We start from the raw sequence: 21,159 nt of genomic DNA on the forward strand, positions 1-21,159 counted from the left end.
TTAAGCTAACAACAGCATTTGAAGGTAGTGAGGTTGGGTACATAGAGCAAAAATATGTGAGAACCTTTCCTGCCACATTTCTTCAAGGTCTGAATAGCTTCAGGTGACCTTAGGTGCTTCTTGTGCCTGAAGTACACTCAGCCTGATTGGAAATTTACTCTGGGTTTGGTGCGTTACAATTCAGTTGTCTGTATGCAAACCAATATTGCACCTCCCCTGCCTCTGGAACATGATGGAAAAAATGGGTGAGCTCAATGCCTGGGAGGCAGCAACTAGAGCACAGAGCTATTCAAGGCACAGTGGCTGCATGAGCATCGAACATCCTCATTGCTTGTCAAACTGCCTCATACAATCAAAACACAATTTTCTCTCGACAAGCTTACAATTGAAATGCATTTACATTTGCACAGTAAATACGTTATTCAGTAGGCGACATTATGCTGGAACATGGTCCTCACTCAGTTTTGCTTTTCTTGTCTCCAAACATTGTATACATTTTTTTGCTCTCCCAGCAAAGAGTACCCCCAAATCCTTTTCTCCCTGGTCCTGAAACTTGTCTTTACCAGTGTTTCAAACCCCAGCCACAAAGAGACGTGGTCAGCAGCAGTGGGAACAAAGACACTGGGGACTTAGCCTTGGTACACCAGTGGTGAAACAGCCCATCCTTCATGAGGGAAAAAGGACCAGTAGCAGGAGGCTGGAAAGCAAAGCATCGCACTTTATTCTCCAGTGAGAAGTATCTGCATCTCTAAATTTGTTTTAGAGAGCAAACACGGCTGTCCCTGACTACTGAATGTTGCTGCTTTGTGCAAGCAAGCCCTGAGCGCTCTGAGAAGAGGCTGACCTCTTCGTATTCATATCCTGCTTCCCCATCTCCATGCCTTTTCTGGCCTGTTTTTCAAGTCTTTTCAATGTTTCTTTCTCTAACTCAGGCTGAATTCTCCGTGACTGAAAAAGGGACTTCTCCATGGGAACAACTGTTGGAAAACAAACCACTGAACAAAGCTAACCTTTACAACCAAGTCAAGTGATGCTTGAATTATTACAAATACTACCCAGAATACAATGGGGAAGAATCCATCTGCCCTTTCGTTACCATGAAGCAAACCCCCAGGAATGCTTCACAGGAGTTCCTCGCCCTGCTTCAGCCCCCTTTTTGCAATCTCCTGGTCAGCTGTTGACAGGGATTCCCAGCAAGGGCTGGAAAACTTCCCTTTTGCAGAGTGAATTGTATTCAGTTTTCCCAAGGACAGCCCAACCCTGAAACAACTAAAGAATCAGGGTTTGTGAGAAAACAGTCTTTTAAGTCAAATTCCTTTGAGCAAAATACCTGGAAGTCAGGGTCTGTCTATTCCAGATGGTACCACTAACTCTCCACCCCAGGTACAAAATAACTTTGCCTTACCATCTTGCTAACTGGTAAATAGGATAATATTTATCTTGTCAAGAAATCCCTGTGTAAGGAGTATGAGTGCAGCATTGCAAGTGTAAGCACACGTGCTGCTGAAATGTTTTTCCTTGCCTTTTTTATTTTTTTAATATTCTAGTCTTGGGAGAAGTTAGATCAATACCCATCTGAATCACTTAATCTATTTTTACTTGCAGTTTTCTCGTGATTCTCTTGCACTGTGCAGGATTGAGCCAGAAAACAAAATCTGGATCTCAGCCATATTCCAGCCAAAAAGAGAAGTTCAGCAAAATTCAAGTACAGTTACTTGCTAATGTAGGTCCTAAATAAACAAAAGATCTTGGCAGAGAAGTCATTATATATTAGAAAGTTTTTTATAATCCACAGAAAATTTCCTCCTCTCAGGCTGTAGCAAATCAAAAATGAGTATCATAGTTGATAGGATTACATAGAAAAGAGGACTTCTGGCCCAAAAGCATAGAAAACAGTCATTAGTGGTAATTTAATTGGATTATCTAAAGCTATATTATTTCTTCCTTTAAAGAAAAGGAAAAATAAGACTAAGGAAAATTTACTGTCATGTGTGCATATAAGATTCTTTAAATGCCCTGTGAGCATATAAGATTCTTTAAATGCCCTGTGTTTAGGCATAGAACTGCCCTTTTCACTTATTTTCCTGTTTTATTTTAGGATTGGTGGTTGTGACAGTGCTTAAAGTGAGCTAAGTGAAGATGTCAGCTGGTATTAAAAGAAAATAAGATACACTTTTTGCAATTTAACCTAAGTAAAAGAAAGATTAAACTAACTTTTAAAGATATCTGCTGTTTAACACTGCTTTAGTGATCCTGATGTTTCACAGGTTTAATTATGTGATTTTTTTCTTGCAGCTGTGTATAGGACCAATGATTTGTTTTATATTGAACTCCCTTGCTAATGCATCTCAGTTTCCAGGTAGTACAACTGATAAAATTCATTGTGAACAAACAGAAGAACTGCATAAAAAAACCTCCTAAATTCCTAAGGGAAGGAGACTGAAAAAAAAAAAAAAACCCACTCCCAAGAGGAAATCTTTTGCTTTTAACTGTAGACCTAACACAAACTCTGCTGAACTCAGGTTTCTCTTACACACAGCAGTGCCCCCTTAATCCATATTGTTATTGAGGTAACTACCTGTGCAGTAATCCAGACTTGGATCTGATTCTACAGGACAAGAGTAATGGCTTCAAACTGAAAGAAAGTAGATTTAGATTTGATATTAGAAAAAAAATCCCTTACTGTGAGGGTGGTGAGGCACTGGAACATTTTGCCCAGAGAATTTGTGGATGCCCCATCCCTGGAAGTATTTAAGGCCAGGTTGGATGGGGCTCTGAGCAACGCAGTGGAAGGTGTTCCTGCACATAGCAGGGGGTTTGGAACTAGGTGATCTTTAAGGCCCCTTCCAATCCAGGCCATTCTGTGATTCAATTAATATTAATGGTAATGGGGGGAAGACAGCATTCAGAGACAGATACCCAGCAAAGTACCTCTAAAATATCATCAGACAACAGAGAAATGTGTGTAAAGAAGATGTTCAGGACATGTTTACTAAAGAGGTGCCTGATCACAAACTGATCTAAACATACAACCCATTGCTGTAGCCAGATAAATTGGTGAAGTACTCAGAAACACACTGCTGCTGCTGCTTCACCATGTACTTCTGCCTTTCACACCAACCCTGACCACCTCTCCTTCCAGTGAGGATCACACATCGTTCCCCTGACCAGCAATGACCCCGGTGAGGCATTTGACAGAAACAACAAACTACACAACCTTAAAGAGTCCAGCCTTCCATAGCAAGTGTTCAATAGTCAGTGGCAACCAGACCATACCTGAGAGAAGCAGCACTGGACCCAGCCACATTCTTGGTTTAAATAAGCAAACTAATGCTCTTCCTGCAGAGCTAAGTTTGATCTCTCCATAGGTCACTGCAAAGTCACATTGTGTTGTCCATGTTGGATGTAACTGAGATACTGGTTACTCTTCTCAGGACACTCTGGCATGTGCTGAGCTACTGCAGAGCCTGGGGACGTTATTGGCAGCACATAAAACAGACCCTGTGATTGTTGGACATACTGCTTGCATCATCAAACACCTGAGCCATTCCAAAAACACACAGGTAGGTACACAATGTTTGTCACTGAACTATACCCTGTGAGGTTGCCATTGTGTTTATGTCAAAAAAATAATTAATTTTGTGGGTAATTAAACATGTGCCAATTTACTATGTATTTTACACAAAAATGCAGGTATGAATAAAAGAACTATAATGAAAGGTAATTTTATTCATATTTTCCCAATCCAATACAAAAAAGCTAATTAAAATAAGAAATAGCTAGTTTTTGCTATGAGTGATGTGGTTACCTACTTTGACTGCATCATAGGTATAAACAGTTCTTCTAGCAAGGACATTTCATGCTGATTAAAGGAATCATTCAGGAAAATATGAGGTTATGAGCTGAATCTTTATTTCCTGGCTCTCATGTTTCAGCTACCATTTTTTGTGAAATAGAACCCCAACTATTGATGTACATTCTGCCTCTTTGGCAAGATACTAGCTATGCCAAAATGCTGTAAAGATCTCTCTTGCTGACTTTGCTTCGAAATCCATATCCACAGACACACTTTCTTTCTCCTTGCCTTTTAGAGTACCTTGATCAAACAGTACCACCACAATATGCAGGAAAAAACCCCACCAAATCCTCATTTCTGCTTTGTCCCACTTCCTAGTACACACTTTTCAAGACTCAGTTCTTTTTTTTCTCCCCCTTTGTTCATGATCCAATTACCAGTAGTTTCAGAGATTTAAACCAGCCAGAAGGAAAAGTATGTTTTTTTTCACTAAGATAAGAATTATATCAATTTCTAATAGCTGTGACATCAAGCTTTGCAGGAAACTAGATTCCCTTAAACTCAAGGCCCGCAGTAGGAATAAAAATGGACCCTCTGTTCAAAGTTTGACAAACATAGTCTTTTTTTGAAATACTTAAATTCTGTGATTTCTCCTGTTATCAGCTGGGAGCTGCTTCACCTTCAGAAAGCTTTATAATATAGAGAGTATCAAGCTCTCACTGCATCAGTGAATACACAGACATGAGTGGTAGTGCCAGGTTTCCAAGGTCAGTTCTAAGGAATGCTCCCTAAAATACAGAAGAGTCCTTGGCACAAGAGGAAAAAGACACTGCTGTTTTTATGCCAGGAGGACACAAACAGAGTGTGGGAGCTTGAAAAGCAGCAGTCTCAAATCCACCTTGAACCTCTAAGCAGCAAGCTAAAAAACTGCAGCATAAAATGAATATCAAAAAAAACCCCAAAAAAACTCCCTTTTGGATAGACACCTGAGCTCACTTAAGGAGTTATGAGCAGGTTCCAGTGTTACAGCCTCCCAGAGAGCTGATGACTTCATGGTTCAACTTTACTAGCAACCAGTCACCTCCAGCTGACCCATTCAGAACTCATTTCTTGGTCTCATTTTTCACTTTTTAATCCAGGTAAGCACAGGCTAAGATTCTATCTGTTTTCAACTCAGTCTATAAAATACATATCTCAGTACAGGCAATCTCTGAACAATCCAAGGTGTTTTCATCTGGTTGCGGTAGATCTGGGAGGAGACATTTCCATTATTGATAGTTTAGCCCTCAGTACTGTAGGAGTAGTTCTGAAGCCCCCAGACACCACTAAACCATAGTGGAAGTGCTAAACGTGAATCTCTCTCTTGTGGCAGGGAATCACTGAGAGCCGCTGTGTTGAAGGTCTCCTTCAGACCATGCTTTTGACTGATACTCAGGAGGATTCCCTTCGTTACGTGACATCCTGCCTTGCTGAGCTAGCAAAGCAAGGTATGGCAGCAACCTCCGTGAATGGCTGAATCAGAGAAGTGCATGTCCTTTATTAACTCTAATAGGAGATGGAGCACAGCTGGACACACAGCCCAAGTCTTTCCCTTGAAATTCATTGTTTAGTTGTACGTTTCAAGAACAAAATCCGATTCGGTGGCAGGATATGTGGGCTCCATTGTCTGCACTTCTGTTCAACTGCTTAAACTTCTTTTCTTTTGTGCCGAACTTTACTGCTGTACATGCCCTGTCTACTTGTATTTGTAACATTTCCCAGTTTCCCTGGGCTGAAATAATTTCATCATTGCAGAAACTGATATTTAAAAAGGACTTAAACATGAAGTAGGTCTTTTTCTTGAAATTTTTTTGCACATGGATTTTATCAGAGATACCAAATTGACACTCATGAAAGGTACAGCACTCTTAATAGCAGAAAGGACAAGTGTAAATTTTCCCAACATGCCCCAGCATTGGATACTGTCTGTCAAACAAGTCATCTCTTGTATCTGGTGTAATGGCCATGCAGCTGGCAACACGTCACATTTAATTTTGCAAGCAGAGCCCAGTAGCTGCTGGACAGACTGAGCCAAATAGGCCAAGAGTGGATCTTGCACATGAAGTGATTCATTTTTGCAGAACAAAAAGCCTAGAAAATATGAACCAAATCCATGGCCTTGCCTTACTGAGAGCATAACCTCAGAACATGACCCTTTTTTACAACCTGAACATACTTATTAACCAAGTTCAGCACTTATTTTGCTTCTTCAGTTGCATGAAGGATTCACTATTTCAGCAGTTTCTAACAGACCTCTCACCTTCATTTCTTTGACACTGGAGTGCCTATTTAGAGACAACTCTCTTACCTTTCTGCCTTCCAGAAGGAGCCATGTTACACATGGTCCAGTGGATGGATGAACCTTTGACGAAATGCTTGGTGAGACTGGCTGGCCAACTGGAACATCCTGAGCCATCCTTTCATGCTGCCTCCATCATCCAGCACATGATGGGTCATGGTAACTCACACAGGATTAACTGTGCTTTGAAAGAGACTTAAGGCTGTCTGCAGTGAAATTAGCCTTTTCCCAAAGGACTGCCAGGCACTGAAGAACCATAAATATTCCTCTATCAGCATCCCCCCCCAATTTGGTCTCAACAAATTTTTTAGAGTAGAAGTGCCTGTAGTCACCCTTGAAATGAAACAGTCCTTGAGTGCATGAGAAACCCCAGAGATGAAAGTGGACCACAGATAAAGATCTGATACACATGTTTGTTGCCTTCTTCAAGAACTGCCATTCTGCAGGGCTGGTCCACAGCCAGTTCTGAAGTCCTTGCAAACAACTTCCGTAGGAAGGTGGGAGACTATTAAGATACTCCTCACCTTGGGGGAGATAAGAACAGGTTTCAGACAAGGATCACTTCAGACAAGGCTACATCTTTCTGTATGACCTTCTTTCTCAGTATGTAAAATGTGATGGCATCCCCCACAGACAGCAGAGGTTGTGTTCCAAAATTTTAGATTAACTCTGCTCCCTGACCACCAAGAGAAAAACTCCTATTGAACGAAATCCTGCTGATATAATTCCAGACTAAATTAGCAGGAGCAGTGAAGTGACTTTTAAGAATGTAGCCAAAATTTTTAAAGTTTTATTGAGAGAGAATAAAAGAGCATTATTTTTATCTATTGAAAACAAACAGCTTTATACCTAACATACTTGTTCCATCTAGCTGACGGCCTTTAAGACTTGCAAGAAAAGGGTGTTCAGATGATACTTGTCACATTCTCTAGAAAGGTACAGTTAGATTTTGGACATGAAACGTAAGAAAAACTGAAATCTTTAGTGAGTCCCCAGTAAGGAAAAATGCAAATCTGTTTCGTTTCTACCACTGAGGATTTGCAACAGAGAAGACTCTCGCTCAGGTAGTGAACAGAATCCGACAGCATAAGCATCTCATGGGTAGCTTCACCTACCAGGCCAACCAGTGAACCACCAGGCCCCTTGCACTGGGATCAGAGTCCCAGCACAGCAGCCCACTCATCTTTTTATTTATCTGAAGTATCAGCAGTATTCTCAGGATCTGTAGAATAGGGAAGGCCTTGCCAGTCTTTGCAGTAATATTGGTTTTAGCTGAAGGTGGATGAGTCATTATTGATCTTATAAATGTTGTTACAAAAATCCGTTTTCAAAGTGTTTAAAGGTTCATATTGATCTCCAGTGGTTCTCCCATTTATGCAGAAAAAATGATGCTTTTGTGGAAGCATCACATTGGAGAGATTCAAGCCTATCTCAAGAATTTTCTTACCCACCAAGAGGTCCGTTTTCAGCAGCTGGGCATCTCCACATTCTGCAGATTACGAGCAGGTACGTCCTTCCTGCCAAGGCTGCCTACACCCATCAGCAGCAAACAGGCACTGCTTAGTAACAGAGATCACAGAATCATTTGGGTTGGAAAAGACCCCTAAGATCGAGTCCAGCCACTGACAGTGCAAAATTCTCCGGGGACTAGTTCTGCTCACTTAAGAAAACAGACTAATCTCAAGGGTAGCTGTTACCTCACCTGTTTTAAAGCAGCTCTTTAAGAGATCTCCTGATAAAGGTAGGAGGATTTTGTTTGCTTGCTTTAAAACTAAAAGCTTTCTGAACAGCAGGGAAACAGGACTTCAGGAACAGATGCTTTTATCCAATATAAGAATTTTGGGGCACCAGATGAAACCTAGAAGTTTTTCAATGTAATTTTAGTTTATTTTGATAAAGCAAGCAAAAAAGGAAATTGTATGATTAGCTGATATTATTGCTGGGAAGTTTCACATTTTCATACTTAAAAGTCCAATCCTTAGTATTTTTTCTGGGTTTGGCTAGTCTTCTTGTCTTTGGACAAAAGTTGAGTATTTATGAGAGTTATAATGTGGTAATTACTCTATATAGTGCATATCTTTACGTACGTGGAGCCAGAGCCAAAACCCTCCTATATCTAGATAGGCAGCTGCTGCATTAGGCTGAATTTGGCAACTGAGATTTATACATCTGGATCAGGAGAATTTAGCAGCAATCTTGAATGGTTTTAGAGATGAAAATTGAATTTGTATCTGCTTTGTGTGGTATTTTTCTGCCTTACCTGTAATAACAGCCAGCAACCAACTGTATCTTACCTAAAAAATAAGATTTCTCTGCATCTGCATTAGAACACAGGGAAAAACAGCAGGTTGCCTAACACTATTATTCCTCTTCAGATCCAGACTTTTCTTCAGCATTCAGAAAAAGCCAAATGGCCAGACTCCTTGAGCAAGTCCATCAACAAACAGAAGAAACTCAAGAGCTCCTTAGGGCAGCTATGTGCCATGAAGACAGTTAATATTTAAGCCAAACGGCTTATGAGAACTTACCAGATCCAAGGGCCTGAACTTTCAGCGGAAACAATTCTTTTCATTGGTTCCTGTAATTTTCCTAGTACTTGCAGTTTGGTCATACAACAGAGATGTCCCGATAACAAGCATTGGAGCAGGTCAAAACACAATTCCTTGGACCCTTTGGCTGGCTGCTGGAGTGTGCCTGAGGACATGGCAGCATGTTGAAAAACACCCGCTATGCTTGGTTAACCTTCCATGGTTTGTTTTTGGTTTCCTGACCCCCCTCTTCAGAAAAATCAGCACTGTATTAATGAGGTTTTATTCATGCAACAGGCTGATTCCACTGATGAGGCATCTCTCAAGTATGCAGGTGACTCTGCATTCATCTTTATTCTGTTTCTGTTCCATGTCCTGTATTTCAGAGCACACTCCAAGGACTTCAGAACATAATTGAATCAACCCATAATACAAAGGTAGAAAACTGCAAATAGGTTACTACAGAAAGTAACTGCTGAGAGACAATTCAGAAAGTGCAAGAAACGTGTAAGAAACAAGAATGGGTGAAGCCTTACAGCTGATCCTTGTCCACACTGTAAGCACTGCTCTCCAGCAGAGGAGCAAAGGCATTTTAAGGCAAGGAAATGTTGCACAGAGTAAGTACAGAACATAGCAGAAACCACAAATTATTTGGGTGAAATGTGTTTAAGTACAGAACTGTGTTCTGCAAATGTTAAATTATTTCCAAAGCTACTTGCAACAAGGGAAAATATTTGGCAAAATTAGGAATTTTTGTTATGTTTTGATATTGATACTTCATTTTAAATGGAGTTAATGAACAATAAAAAAGGTAGTCATGTGTTTAAATTCAACTAATTTTCTTACTTTTACACTTCCCAAGGGCAGGCAGATGTTCAGCCATCTCCAGGAAAGCTGGGTTCCATCATGTGTAATGGTTACTTGGGAAGACACACCCTGTAACTTCAAACATCCCCCGTTTCCTCTTCCTTCCCCCAGCTTTATATGCCCAGCATGACAATGTAAGGTATGGAATGTCCCGATGGTCAGCTGTGGTCACCCATCCCAGCTGTCCCCTCCCAGCTTCTTATGCAACCCCAGACAGGTGGGGTGGTGTGAGAAGCAGACTTTGTGCAAGCCCTGCTGAGCAGTAACTAAAACATCCCTGTGTTACCAACCTTGTGTTCAGCACAAACTCAAACACAGCCCCCTACAAGCTACTGTGAAGAAAATTAACTCTACCCCAGCCAAAAGCAGCACACTGTCTTTTGAGGTGCTTCTCACTGTCTCAAAACTCTTATGTGCATGTAGAGCTTTAGAGCTGATACTGGTTACAAACATGGAATAAAAGTGAGATTAAAAAAAAAAAAAAGTTTAAAAAAGTTATTCTGTCAGTTAAGAGCTCAATGTTCCATTTTATTATGGCTCAAATATCTGAGCTTACTTTTGGTGCTTGGGGGCATTTTTGATAATGCATTTTTGATAATGATTTCTTTTAACATCTGCAAGTTCTTTCCAATGGTACTGTTTGCGAAAAAAACAAAACAACCCCCCCAACACCCCCCCCCCCAAAAAAAAAAAAGCCCCCCACCAAAACAAAACATGTAAGAACAACCAAAACACTCAGTGCAGTAAAAAGGCCTATTAAAGTGCAGGGTAGACAGAAGCTTTGGATAAAGCAATATGGCATTTTCAATATTCATACTTGACAGGAATCTTGTTTTGAAATCTCATGTGACAAACTATGTGCACAGCTTTGGGCAGGTGGACTTTCTAAAACAGAGGACTGGCTGAACGACACACCTGGGAACAAAAAAAATCTCAAATTGCAAACCACCTCCATGGGTGATTTTAGATCTGTTTCCAAAAATAAACAGTGCAATATTAAGTAATGATAATAGACTGTGTCCTGTAGCTGTATTCTTAGGTATTTAATCTCAAACATTATTTCAAGGTCTTAGCAAGAAATAACAAAGCATTCTTCATTAGGAATGAGGAGATAAAAGACATGAAGCAAGCAGAGCTAATGGTGAGCAATGCAGCAGTTGTGATGTACTGAAATAACTCAGAGAGCATCATCCCTATGAGCATCAATGTTGTGCTGGAGATGGGAGCACGGAGCTGAGCCTTCCCAAAGCACACGGTTCCCTGCTGGGGAAGGCTTCTGCTCCCAACTCTCAGAACAGCTGTCTGCACCTGCTACTTCTACCTCATGGAGTAGTTCCACCTTGCCCCTTGTGGTACAAACAACACAACCAGTTGCAATAGCAGGCAGAGGAGCTGGCCTTCCTCGCACACAATATTATAGCGTCAAGAACAACATTCAGCAGAAGAGAAACTATTTTCCCTGCATTAAGAGAGGCTTAACCAAAAGATTTAAAAATTCAATATTAAACCCTTTTTTAAAAATTCATACACATACTTCTACTCTCAGTTGCCTTGATTTGATTTTGTATGCCGTGCCCCTAAAACAGGAAATTCTTGCTCTCATTTGAAGCAAACCTGGATTGACTGTAATGATAAACTGTTTTGAATCCAGCCCTGTTAAAAAAAAAAAAAAAAAAATAAAGCAAAAAACGAAGTATATGTGAGAAATAAAGCTGGCCCATTTTTCCACAAACAGTGAAACAGCTGTGCTGAAGTCTCCCAAAAAACAGAACAGCATAATTTATTAATCAACCCTAAATAGCTCAAGATCAACACAATTTCAACCTGATCCTAAAAGAATCCTAAGACTTAAAACTGAAGCTAAATATAACTGCCTTTTTCTTTGCTCTCTTTCTTGTTGCAAGTGACTCTGTTCTGATTTTTAGTAAAGAAATTAGAGAAAACCTGAAGCAAAGTTTTAAGCAGACCATGAGTAGCAAGAAGAGTTTTCCATCAGAGATGGACCCTTCCTTCAATTATGCAAGAAAATGAAAATATAAGTAGAAATAAATATTTCAAACAAGTTTTATTTGGTACTTACATGCTATATATAGTTTTAAAGAAAAACTACATATTTTGGACACTTCAAAATATTGTGGCTATGTACATGGAAAACTAAGGAAAGCAAGAAAGGAACTCGAATCATTTTGCTGTGTCACAAGTTACTACTGAAAGCACTCTGACTGAATGGCTGTTTTTTCCTTTCCATAAATATTCTGGCAGATGAAGTCTCTTTCATTTTATTTCCATTGCTTTTATCCCATCTCTTCAATAAGATGAACACTTGGCAGCAGCAGAAATTTCTTCAAAAATTCTTCGGCTTTTGTCTCAGAGGATTTCTTCTGCTAGCACAGACTTTCTGCACAGCTTCCTAGAGGCCTCACTCAGTGCTCACTAAAGGCAAGTGCAGCAATCTTAATGGTACATTCTCTGTTAGGAGGAGCTGAAAGCCCATGAACCTCCATATCCCCTCCCCAAGGATCTTCTCACTGATTCAGAGAGCAATGCCTCAAGCCTTCAGCAATGCTTCCAACTCAAACACCCAGAGCGAGCTCTGCCTCCAACAGCATTGTTTAGCAAAGCACAAAAAACGTGCAAGATTTTACAGTTCTGCACAACAGCAACCAAAAGTGTTGGATGGAACAATGAATGACAGTAGAAATCAGCATCAAACTAAAGAGAAAGCAACCTGCATCGCTCCTCTTACCACTCAAACTGCACTGCTTTATAAAAACCACACACTACATTAAAAAGCACAATGACCATTTTCCTTTTGCTCTGAAACGAGCAAACCCCAAAAATCCCCAAACCTGCTTCATCATCATCCAAAACTCAAATATCCCAGGTTTCACACAGTCTTCAATAGTCTGATAAGGCAAAGGAAAAGTCTTCCATCATTGGGAACAGCAGCAATTTTACAGGACTCAGAACAAGGTATTTCCTTGTATGTGTGTGCACACATGTGAGCACATATGCATACACATCTTTTACAGTATTGTGAACATGGATGTAACTAAAAAAAAATCAAGTTTGCAGTATCTTTTTTGCCACATTTGTCTAATTTATTCAATTAAATGGTTTATTTCTGTACTGAGCAAAATTCATAAATACATAATCTAGAAGAACAATAGGTTTTCCTCTTGTCCATGAAAAAATAACGCTTTCAAATTTTCACATTTTAAAACCTGTCTTGTTTTGTGTTTTTAGAGAAAATGTGAGAAGATCATAGTGACGTCTCAATTTACAGAATGTCCCTGTAGGAATTACATTTACAAGAACCTGATACAGAAGCCTATAGTTTGCCCCCATAATTAGAGTTCTCTGCAATAACATTTAAACCAACAGGTTTAAATAAAACACCCCATTAACTCTACTTGTAGAGCAATGAGGCATTTATTTTTCAAGTATTAGAACCACAAAGTGTAAAAGATTCTTTGCCAATTTTGCAATTATGCGTTTTAAACCAACACCCACCTTTTTTAAAAACAAAAAAGAATCAGTCCCACCACCCAAATCAGCCTGCTACTTTCAGATTCCAGTGTCTTGTGTCTTAAGGAATGCAGAAATATTCATTTACTAACAAAAAAAGCTTGTTGGAAATAGCCATATTAAGTAACGCACGTGAAGCATGATTTTTCTAGTGATGAAAGCTATTAGAATGGTGATCCAAGTCTATTCCCCTCATTTCTTCTGCTGGTTTTACTAAAGTCCTTCCAAAAAAGATATTCAAGAAATCTTTAAAAAACTGGAGAGAAAAAATAAAACACTCCTTCATAGCATGGAAGAAACTCCACAGACTGCAGAGATGCTCACATCACCTTTGGTTCCTCAGAAGAAACAATCAGATCACTTCTAAAACAGAAGGTAAACATGACAAGTCAGAGTGGCAATTCTTCCTTCAAAATGTTATGTTCTTATGCAATTATTTTAATGTGAGATGATTTTCCTTACTCTTCCTTTCCTTTCTCTTAGGCCAGAGAAAAATAAAGTGCTATCCCATTTTATTTGCTAAACTAGTATTTGTTTACCTAACATTCTTGAAAAGTTATGATGTAATTCAGAAAAATCCAGTTTCCTGAAAACCATCCCTCAATGCCTGCAAGAACTTGATGAGGAAAGCACATCCAGCATTTCAAAAGGTAGTTTTTAAAAAGTAGTAACTCCCCTTCTCCATGTGCATGTCAAGCACTGCACTTGCAAAACTGGAACCCAGTTGCTGATCATAAGGTCAGAACAGCACCTGTCACGTATCACTTCTGTTTGAAACCACAGGGCAAACCTTTCCAAGCAACTTCAAACGACAGAAAGTAAAGTACACAAGAGAAGACCTCATCCAGGAAACGGTAGGGCCTCACCACCATTGCACTGCATCTGTATGTGCTTAGCTGGCATAACTTTATAATAAATGAGAAGTGCTCCTGTCTCCAGGTAATTTAAATTTGTTTAAAATGTAAACAGGGTTTAAATAGAAAAAAACCCAGAGTTTAAAAATGCTTTAATGAATCAACTTATATTAATTGAGAGCTCTGGGACCTCTGTCAATTTCAACAAATTACAAGTGTTAGTGAACCATAGCAAACCTACCTGCTGTTTGATGTGTTTGAACACTGTCTACCTGAGGCAAAAGAGTCCCCTTATCTTCAAAGGCTAGAATTGGATTCAAAGGAATTTCGGGACTATTGCTTCCATCATTGTTCATAGCGTCCAGCCGGGATGGTTTAGAACCAATAGGCAGGTTCATGATCTCTTCAAAGTTATCATTCTGCATAGACATTCCATTTTCATTTGCGTTTTCCTCTGGATTGAGATTGCTGAAAGAAAAACAGAAATTTTTCCTTATGTACTTATCTAGAACAGAAATTTAGTCATCCTCAAACCAATAGTACAAATGGAAGAGAAGTCTGCATCAATCCCAAGCATTCTTTTAGCCAGTGAAAACAAAACTATGCTTCTACCACAGTAGGAAAACTGGTTTTGCAGCCAAGTACTTGGTATTCCTTCCCTCAAACCCATGGGAGAGTAGTTACCTTTGGCTACATGACAGCCAGAACTACAGGGTCCTGTGTGGACCCTGCAGTCTGAGAAGCAACTGCAATGGGAATCAGTAAGGAAACCTCTGCAGCACCACCACTACCTGGAACCACCCACGTAATGCAATTCACAGTCCCTAACATTTTTTTCAGATCTCATAACCTTCTTGTACCCTTCCTCTTATTGCAAATCAATGTAATTGCCCTTGGGTTAGATCACCATTATTTTTATTATTTCTTGGATCACCTCCTGCCAGCAATCCTGGAACAGCTTCTTCTATATGCCACTTATCCAGAGAAAAAAACTCCCTTGGTCAATACAGTCCTCCTTTCAGTCCCTTCTCCTGTACAAGATCTTAGGGGTCATTTCCAAGGCACCACCCATCTCCACACTTCTCCTGTTGATCATGTCCAAGCCAAAAGAGCCCTCTCCCAGAACCCCTCATGTCAATCTACACTTTCATTTTCCATCTCCCATGTGACAGAGATACGTTATGAGCGAAGTCTTGTACATGTCCCCCAGCCAAGAGCAGCACAAGCACAGACACCCTGTATTTACACGTACTCTCCCCAGATGATACTTGCTCATGTCTGGCAGCCTTGGTCCTCCCCTCCCAACCCCTTTATTAGGTGTTGCATTGTCAAATCTTTCTCACTCTGCAGGTGGCATGTCCTATCCTGCCAGAGAGGAGAAACTAAGGTGCTACTTCAGTGAACAGGATGACAGTAATGGGACATAAGCTCCTCAAGCAAGAGAAAGTACTGAACAAATACACAAAAATCTTATGATCTTTCACAAGTGCTTCCTAAAGCCCTGAACAGTTAGATCCTGACAATCATGGGTACCTATTCCCTGTTTGGACCACATCACAACTGCTCAGGTTGGTTGGAAATGTTTCAGGCACAAAGGCAGGGTCATTAGGTTATTATTCACTATAAGCTATTACTTATTTTATCCCCATCTACTGGCAATAACCATACCAGAGCTAGGATAACATGCCAAGTTTGATGAATGGGATAAGAAAGAGGTGGGAAGAGAACAACTGCTCATTCATATAAATTAAACATCACAGTAGTTCAACAAGTATTAGAGCAATGAAGAAGCCTCTTGCTTCTGCAAACAGAATTTTTCTACCCAATTTATCAGCTGACTTAGTGAATAAATAGTTCTTCATATTTCATATTTCTGTGTCACTGCACTGCCAGTATTACACATGGATTCATTCAGACTTGAGCAATGTCTTTTGAGACGGAGGAGTCTACAATCACAAACGGGGTACAGAAAAGGAAATCAGGACTATAAATATTCTAAATTTTGTGGTATAAAATCTTCAAGATTCTGTGCTGCTTGATCCACCTAATTACTAGAGGAGCAAATTTAGACAAAACAAAGGGGGAAATAGAACAGTGGAATTAATTTCCACTGGACATCTTAGAGGCCACAAGCTCAAAAGGAGATTAGATAAATTCCTAGGAGACTGGTATGCCCTTCAGCTTCTGGTAATTAGCAGCTTAGGGACTACTTGAGCCTATGGTTGCACTTGACCACAATTCCTAGCAACCCTTCATTGGCCAGAGGATCTCCTGGTAATTACCTTTTTTTTTTTCCTTTACATTGTGCTACAGGCCATTAAAACAATGAACACAAAAAAATAAAAAAGGTTTTTTGACCTGCTACAGCTGTTCTTACTGTCTTATGTGACATTCTTAATGCTGTCTAAGTGTCTAATGCAACACCAAAGATACCTTTTCAGGTATAGAATATTGCAGAAAGAACTGGATAATTTTGGCATCCTAACGTATTCCATAAGTGTGCATGTAGCAAGACACTTATGTAATAGAGGGGAAAAAAAAAGTTGCCTGAGTTGTTCAGAGTGGATTTCCAAACATAGCAGTCTTGCAAGCATCTGAAGGACATCTCTATGGCAGCTGAAAAGTATCTCTGCAGCTTCACATTTTGACCTGGACACATCAATATTAACAAAAGAGACTGCAGGATGTTGAGAGAAGAGAAGCCAGTTTAATTTATGGAACTGGAAAATCAAAAAAAAATAAAATTACTGAAAATTGTACCTGTTGTAGATAATTTTAGCCAAAACTCTATGAAGGCACAGCCTGAAATTAGAATTTGAAGAGACTAAAAAATAAAGCAGGCCAGAATTCAGTATATCTGTTTCTGATCATTCATCAACACTGAATAGGAAAAAAAAACGTATAGATTTGCAGGCCTTTGAAAAATGCCAAAATATTTTCACAGCTGCTATTTCTGATCTGAAGGACTATGTCAGTCACCTCATTTATTGAGAGGATTTTTGCAGAGGAGACATAGATAGACATTAACAGCAAAATGGATCCCAGACTTCTGGATTATTTAAATAAATGGTGCTTATTTTTAATCCACTGAGACAACAGCACTGAAACCAGCCAGCAAGGAGGAGGTTTATTTTCCCGGACAAGATATGAAGGCAATCACCCAGACCAACCGTATATTTCTAAAAACTGGTTATCTAACCTACCCGAACCCAGCTCCATGCACACAGGATGGAGACAAGTGAGGTGAACTGCACTCACTGAGGCATTTTGCAATGCACTGCAAGTGTTTGTAGAAAACAACACAGAAAAGAGGAATTACAAAGTAAGTACCATAAGGAAAATACCATCAACACAAACCACTGCACTAAAATAACTTTTTCTAAGAAGTAGCAGGCACGATCCATCTTGGGCAAAGAATTAGAGAATGGAGTACAAGCAAAAATCTGTAAGTGGGGTATGGATTAGGAAGCTGTAGGGTTCTGCATCACTCCATCCTCTCAACCACACAAGCACATGACACAAGTTCCCCAGGTAACACCTTTTTAACTTCTGGTCAGAAATTTCAGCTCTCTTGCCCTTAAAACATGACAAAGTCTTTTTCAGACAAAAGCCAAATCTTGCTGAGGGCTGGAGTGAGGTGCCCACTCAGGAGACAACCTGCACTCACTGCCCCTGTGTGTGCTACCATCTGGATGCCAGACAACCATAGCACACAAGATGCAGGAGCAGTGGTGTTGGCACCTGTGGCTTTTGCCATGTGACAAAAATCTTTGGGACGCTACCAAGTGCTTCAGGCTTCACCTTCCCAGTCACTGTGGATGTACCTCTGAAGCAGACACATTCCAACCTGGTGTGCCAGTTTTCTCTTCCACAACCTTACATGCTCTTCCTACTTTTGTCAAGTGTTCTTCAATCTCATTTATTCATTCTTCACTGAGGGCATTCTGAGGTTCCTTCCACACAGATTATAATGTACAGGACAGCACTCATTAGTGTGGCACATTTTATGTTTCAAACATCAAGGTGCTTGTAAGGCTGGGAGTGATTAACATTTTAATAGCTGCCCAAGACAATTATGAGGCAGCTCTGTGCAGCTCATCCAATGCACCTCAGTGTCACTGACAACTTCCCTCAGCAGGAGCATCCTTGTCAGCATGACAGCAGGCTAAGATCCCCCAGGCATATGGAGGGATCGAGAAAGGGCAAATTCCTCCTTCAATTAGTGCCAATCACACCCTGAAACATACTGTCCATTACAGACTGCACAATGGCTTCCCACATTCAAGTTTTTCCATGCATATTCTGGTACTACCTGCATAAAACATGAAAGGACTGTGAGACTATTTGGCTTTCTGCATCACTAAAATTAAAATAACTGACAGCTCATGCTTATGTAATGGATGTCACTCAGTTCAATACTGAGCTTTTCAACAATTTCTCAAAGTCTGAGTGACTTGCTTTGTGGCTACAGAGAGCTCCCAATGTATAATATCTGCCTCCACAAATACTCCTTATGAGGAACAAAAGTGGTTTTTTTAAAATGCATAACCAAAGTGACTAGTTCCATATCTCACACCAAGGACATATCTACAACGCCACTTGCTAATACTTCAAGCAGGTTACGAATCAAAACATCCAATCTGAAAGCACAGTATTCATTATTTGAATTAAGAAAACTGTGGGCAGATTGAACCGTTGCCTCTTATTTAGCTAATGAACTCGTGGATCTGAATACAATTTATCACTCTAGCAGCCCTCATCCTCCAAGCACAGCCCCCTGATGCCTGGCAATGTTTTTTACCTGTCCACACTGGTGGAGGGCTGCTGCTGGGGAGCCCCCAGGCGCGGGCAGGCGGCCGGAGTCCCGTTGTGCGGAGGCGGTCCCGCCTGCTGGAGCTGGGGCCCTGCTGCAGGCTCCGGGGGAGAGGCAGGACTGGCTGCGACTGGGCAGAGAAAACAGGTTTGCATAAAACCAAGCTGCAACATCTACCCTGTTGATTAGGGTAAAATATTTGCTACAAAATCCGCGCAGCCAAGGTGAGTTACAGTTTTAAAAAATATACGGTTCTCACACTCCTCCTTGCCCTCTCTACCCAACCCCATCTCCTTTGTCAACTTTTTTGGACACACAAAGCCTGCTTCAGCGTCCAAAATAAATGTCACAGATTTCAAAACCATAGCTTTCTGAACAAGAATAAACCTTCTACAATCATATGCACAACTGCAATATATATAAGCCAGTGGGCAAAAGAAGCTGGTACATGATAGAAAGTTATGCTGGCACGTTTCAAGAAGCAATAGAGAATGGAATAGAGCAAAACTTGGACATACTAGTTTTGGACGTACTAATTCCATACACTGGTATTTCTTGATTCCAGTGACTCAAAAGGAAATCAAGAAAAAAAAAATCCCTATTGGGAAGCACACTTCTTTCAGTAAGTACCAAATTACTACTAAAAAACACTGCAGAGAGCAACATAAAATGAAATTATTATTGTCCCTTATGCCCAGACCACGTGATATGTTTCTGGCCTGCCTTATGGTTTTCTTTTAAAGTACAGCTACAGCCTTCTGCATTGTATCTAGAGTCGCTCTATTCATATGCAGGTCAGTGAGAGGAAGCAACTGCACCCCACCCTGCTAACATCTGCTACAGTAATTGCAAGGACAATTCAGTATTCATAGGCTTGGACAAATTCATCTACATTACCCAAAACCTCATCTGGTAAGCCCCTCCTTCAGCTGCTTTATTTCACTGTACTCAAATGTTTGGGCCGAAGACTTTTATACTGAATGTCTCAGTTTGATCTTTCGTAAGTTTTTATATGGAAGACACTAGAAATAGAGGTATCTGTGATTCTACAAATGGAATAACAAGAAAATATATTTGCTTTAACATTGTGAAGGAAAAAGCTGAAGAAAAAGTTGTTCTGCTTTGGAAATGTGGAACAGCCTCATATTTTGAGGCAGAGGTCAAACAAATGACAAAAAGGTGACAGATTTTTTTCATTGTGTGATTCGGCCATTCCTATAAATGTCTCCTCAGGTTTTGGCAAACAGTAAGACTTAAGAAAAAAAATTAAAAACAAAATTTAAAAACAAAACGAAAACAAACAAACAAAACCCAGAAAACTTTATTTTGTTTTAAAACAAAAAGAAACCCCAACAACAACAAAAATACCCCAAGAAATTTAAAAACAAACTCCTTGTGGAGAGTCAGAGGTCTGTTCAAGTGCAACATGGAAATTCATGTGGCCAGAATATGCCCATTAATCCATACCATTATCTCAATGGCCCATATAGATAACGAAAAGTCAAACAACAGAGCAGCCCTGAGGCTGAGAGCAGTTTTCTCTTTATTCAGTCACTCAAGGACTCCAGCCTTCCCTTGGGCCTAGGGAAATGGAGATCCAAAGTCTCATCTGCCTTAGGAAACTAATAGAAGACTACTCCTCATCTACCTCTAGAGGGAAAGCACTAGCCAAAGGTTGTGGAACCCTTTATAGTTTTAGAAATTTTTTAAATGGTTCATAACACCTTCAACAGTGCCCAAAGACAAAGCTGGCATCCCAGATGAGTCCTGTATTAGTAGCTCACAAACTTTTTTTCCTGAGATAATATGTAAACAAATAACAAACACAGGTAATGAAGTCTGCGTCAAAAGGTTTTCTGACAGTACTAATTATAGTGCTCACTTTAAAAATAAAAGAAAAAAGTCATCCATCAGTCAGTGCTGCTGTCTTCCCTGTTACTCAACCCAAATACAAAGAAGAAAAAGATTAATGTCATTTAATTTGTTATGCTACAATAGGATAAGCCATTTGATAGCTTGACTTCAGTATCTTTAAAAGTGCTAATTCACACCTGGCAATTGTTGAATATAAGCTATATTTTATTTTTCTTCTTTTATTGTAAGTATTAGAGTCTTATATAGAAGATTACCTAAAAAGAAATAAAGATAAAAGGAGTGGAGTAGAAGGAAAGCATGAGAGTGTGGGTGTGACAAGACTAAGCTTTTGTAGTAGCTCAATTTTGTCAAAAAGGAAATAAAGACCAAGTGAATAAGGCAGCAGGTGTGGAAGAAGGAAGTCACAGAGTGATGTTTAGAACAATGAACTCTTCGTTTTGGTGCCTAAGAAGAAATCATCTTTTAAGAAAATTGAGTAAATCTGCAACAACCACATCTGACTTAATATAAGAAACAAACTGTAGAATCAGTTTATTTTGTGATCCAAATCACAAAATAAT

General features: G+C 39.9%; 2 protein-coding genes across 6 annotated transcripts in view; one reads left to right on the top strand and one right to left on the bottom strand.

Moving 5' to 3' along the window:
* The window catches only part of LOC136286864 (uncharacterized), a 27,790-nt gene extending 16,194 nt beyond the window's left edge, over positions 1 to 11,596 (top strand). Inside the window, exons 10-14 of the mRNA XM_066178943.1 lie at positions 3,435 to 3,563; positions 5,169 to 5,283; positions 6,159 to 6,293; positions 7,515 to 7,640; positions 8,510 to 11,596. Of these exons, the coding sequence (XP_066035040.1) occupies positions 3,435 to 3,563; positions 5,169 to 5,283; positions 6,159 to 6,293; positions 7,515 to 7,640; positions 8,510 to 8,631 (627 nt within the window). The 3' untranslated portion in view covers positions 8,632 to 11,596. The remainder of the gene's footprint in view (positions 1 to 3,434; positions 3,564 to 5,168; positions 5,284 to 6,158; positions 6,294 to 7,514; positions 7,641 to 8,509) is intronic.
* The window catches only part of MAP7 (microtubule associated protein 7), a 109,883-nt gene continuing 100,305 nt past the window's right edge, over positions 11,582 to 21,159 (bottom strand). For all 5 annotated transcript variants that reach the window (XM_066178942.1, XM_066178940.1, XM_066178938.1 and 2 more), the window contains 3 exons: positions 18,713 to 18,854; positions 14,153 to 14,379; positions 11,582 to 13,420 (listed from right to left, as the gene is read on the bottom strand). In XM_066178942.1, the coding sequence (XP_066035039.1) occupies positions 13,410 to 13,420; positions 14,153 to 14,379; positions 18,713 to 18,854 (380 nt within the window). In that variant the 3' untranslated portion in view covers positions 11,582 to 13,409. The remainder of the gene's footprint in view (positions 13,421 to 14,152; positions 14,380 to 18,712; positions 18,855 to 21,159) is intronic.

This window comes from Chamaea fasciata, unplaced genomic scaffold (assembly GCF_029207755.1).
Source record: "Chamaea fasciata isolate MVZ Bird 193981 ecotype frontalis unplaced genomic scaffold, bChaFas1.0.hap1 SCAF_3, whole genome shotgun sequence".
NCBI classification, from domain to species: domain Eukaryota; kingdom Metazoa; phylum Chordata; class Aves; order Passeriformes; family Sylviidae; genus Chamaea; species Chamaea fasciata.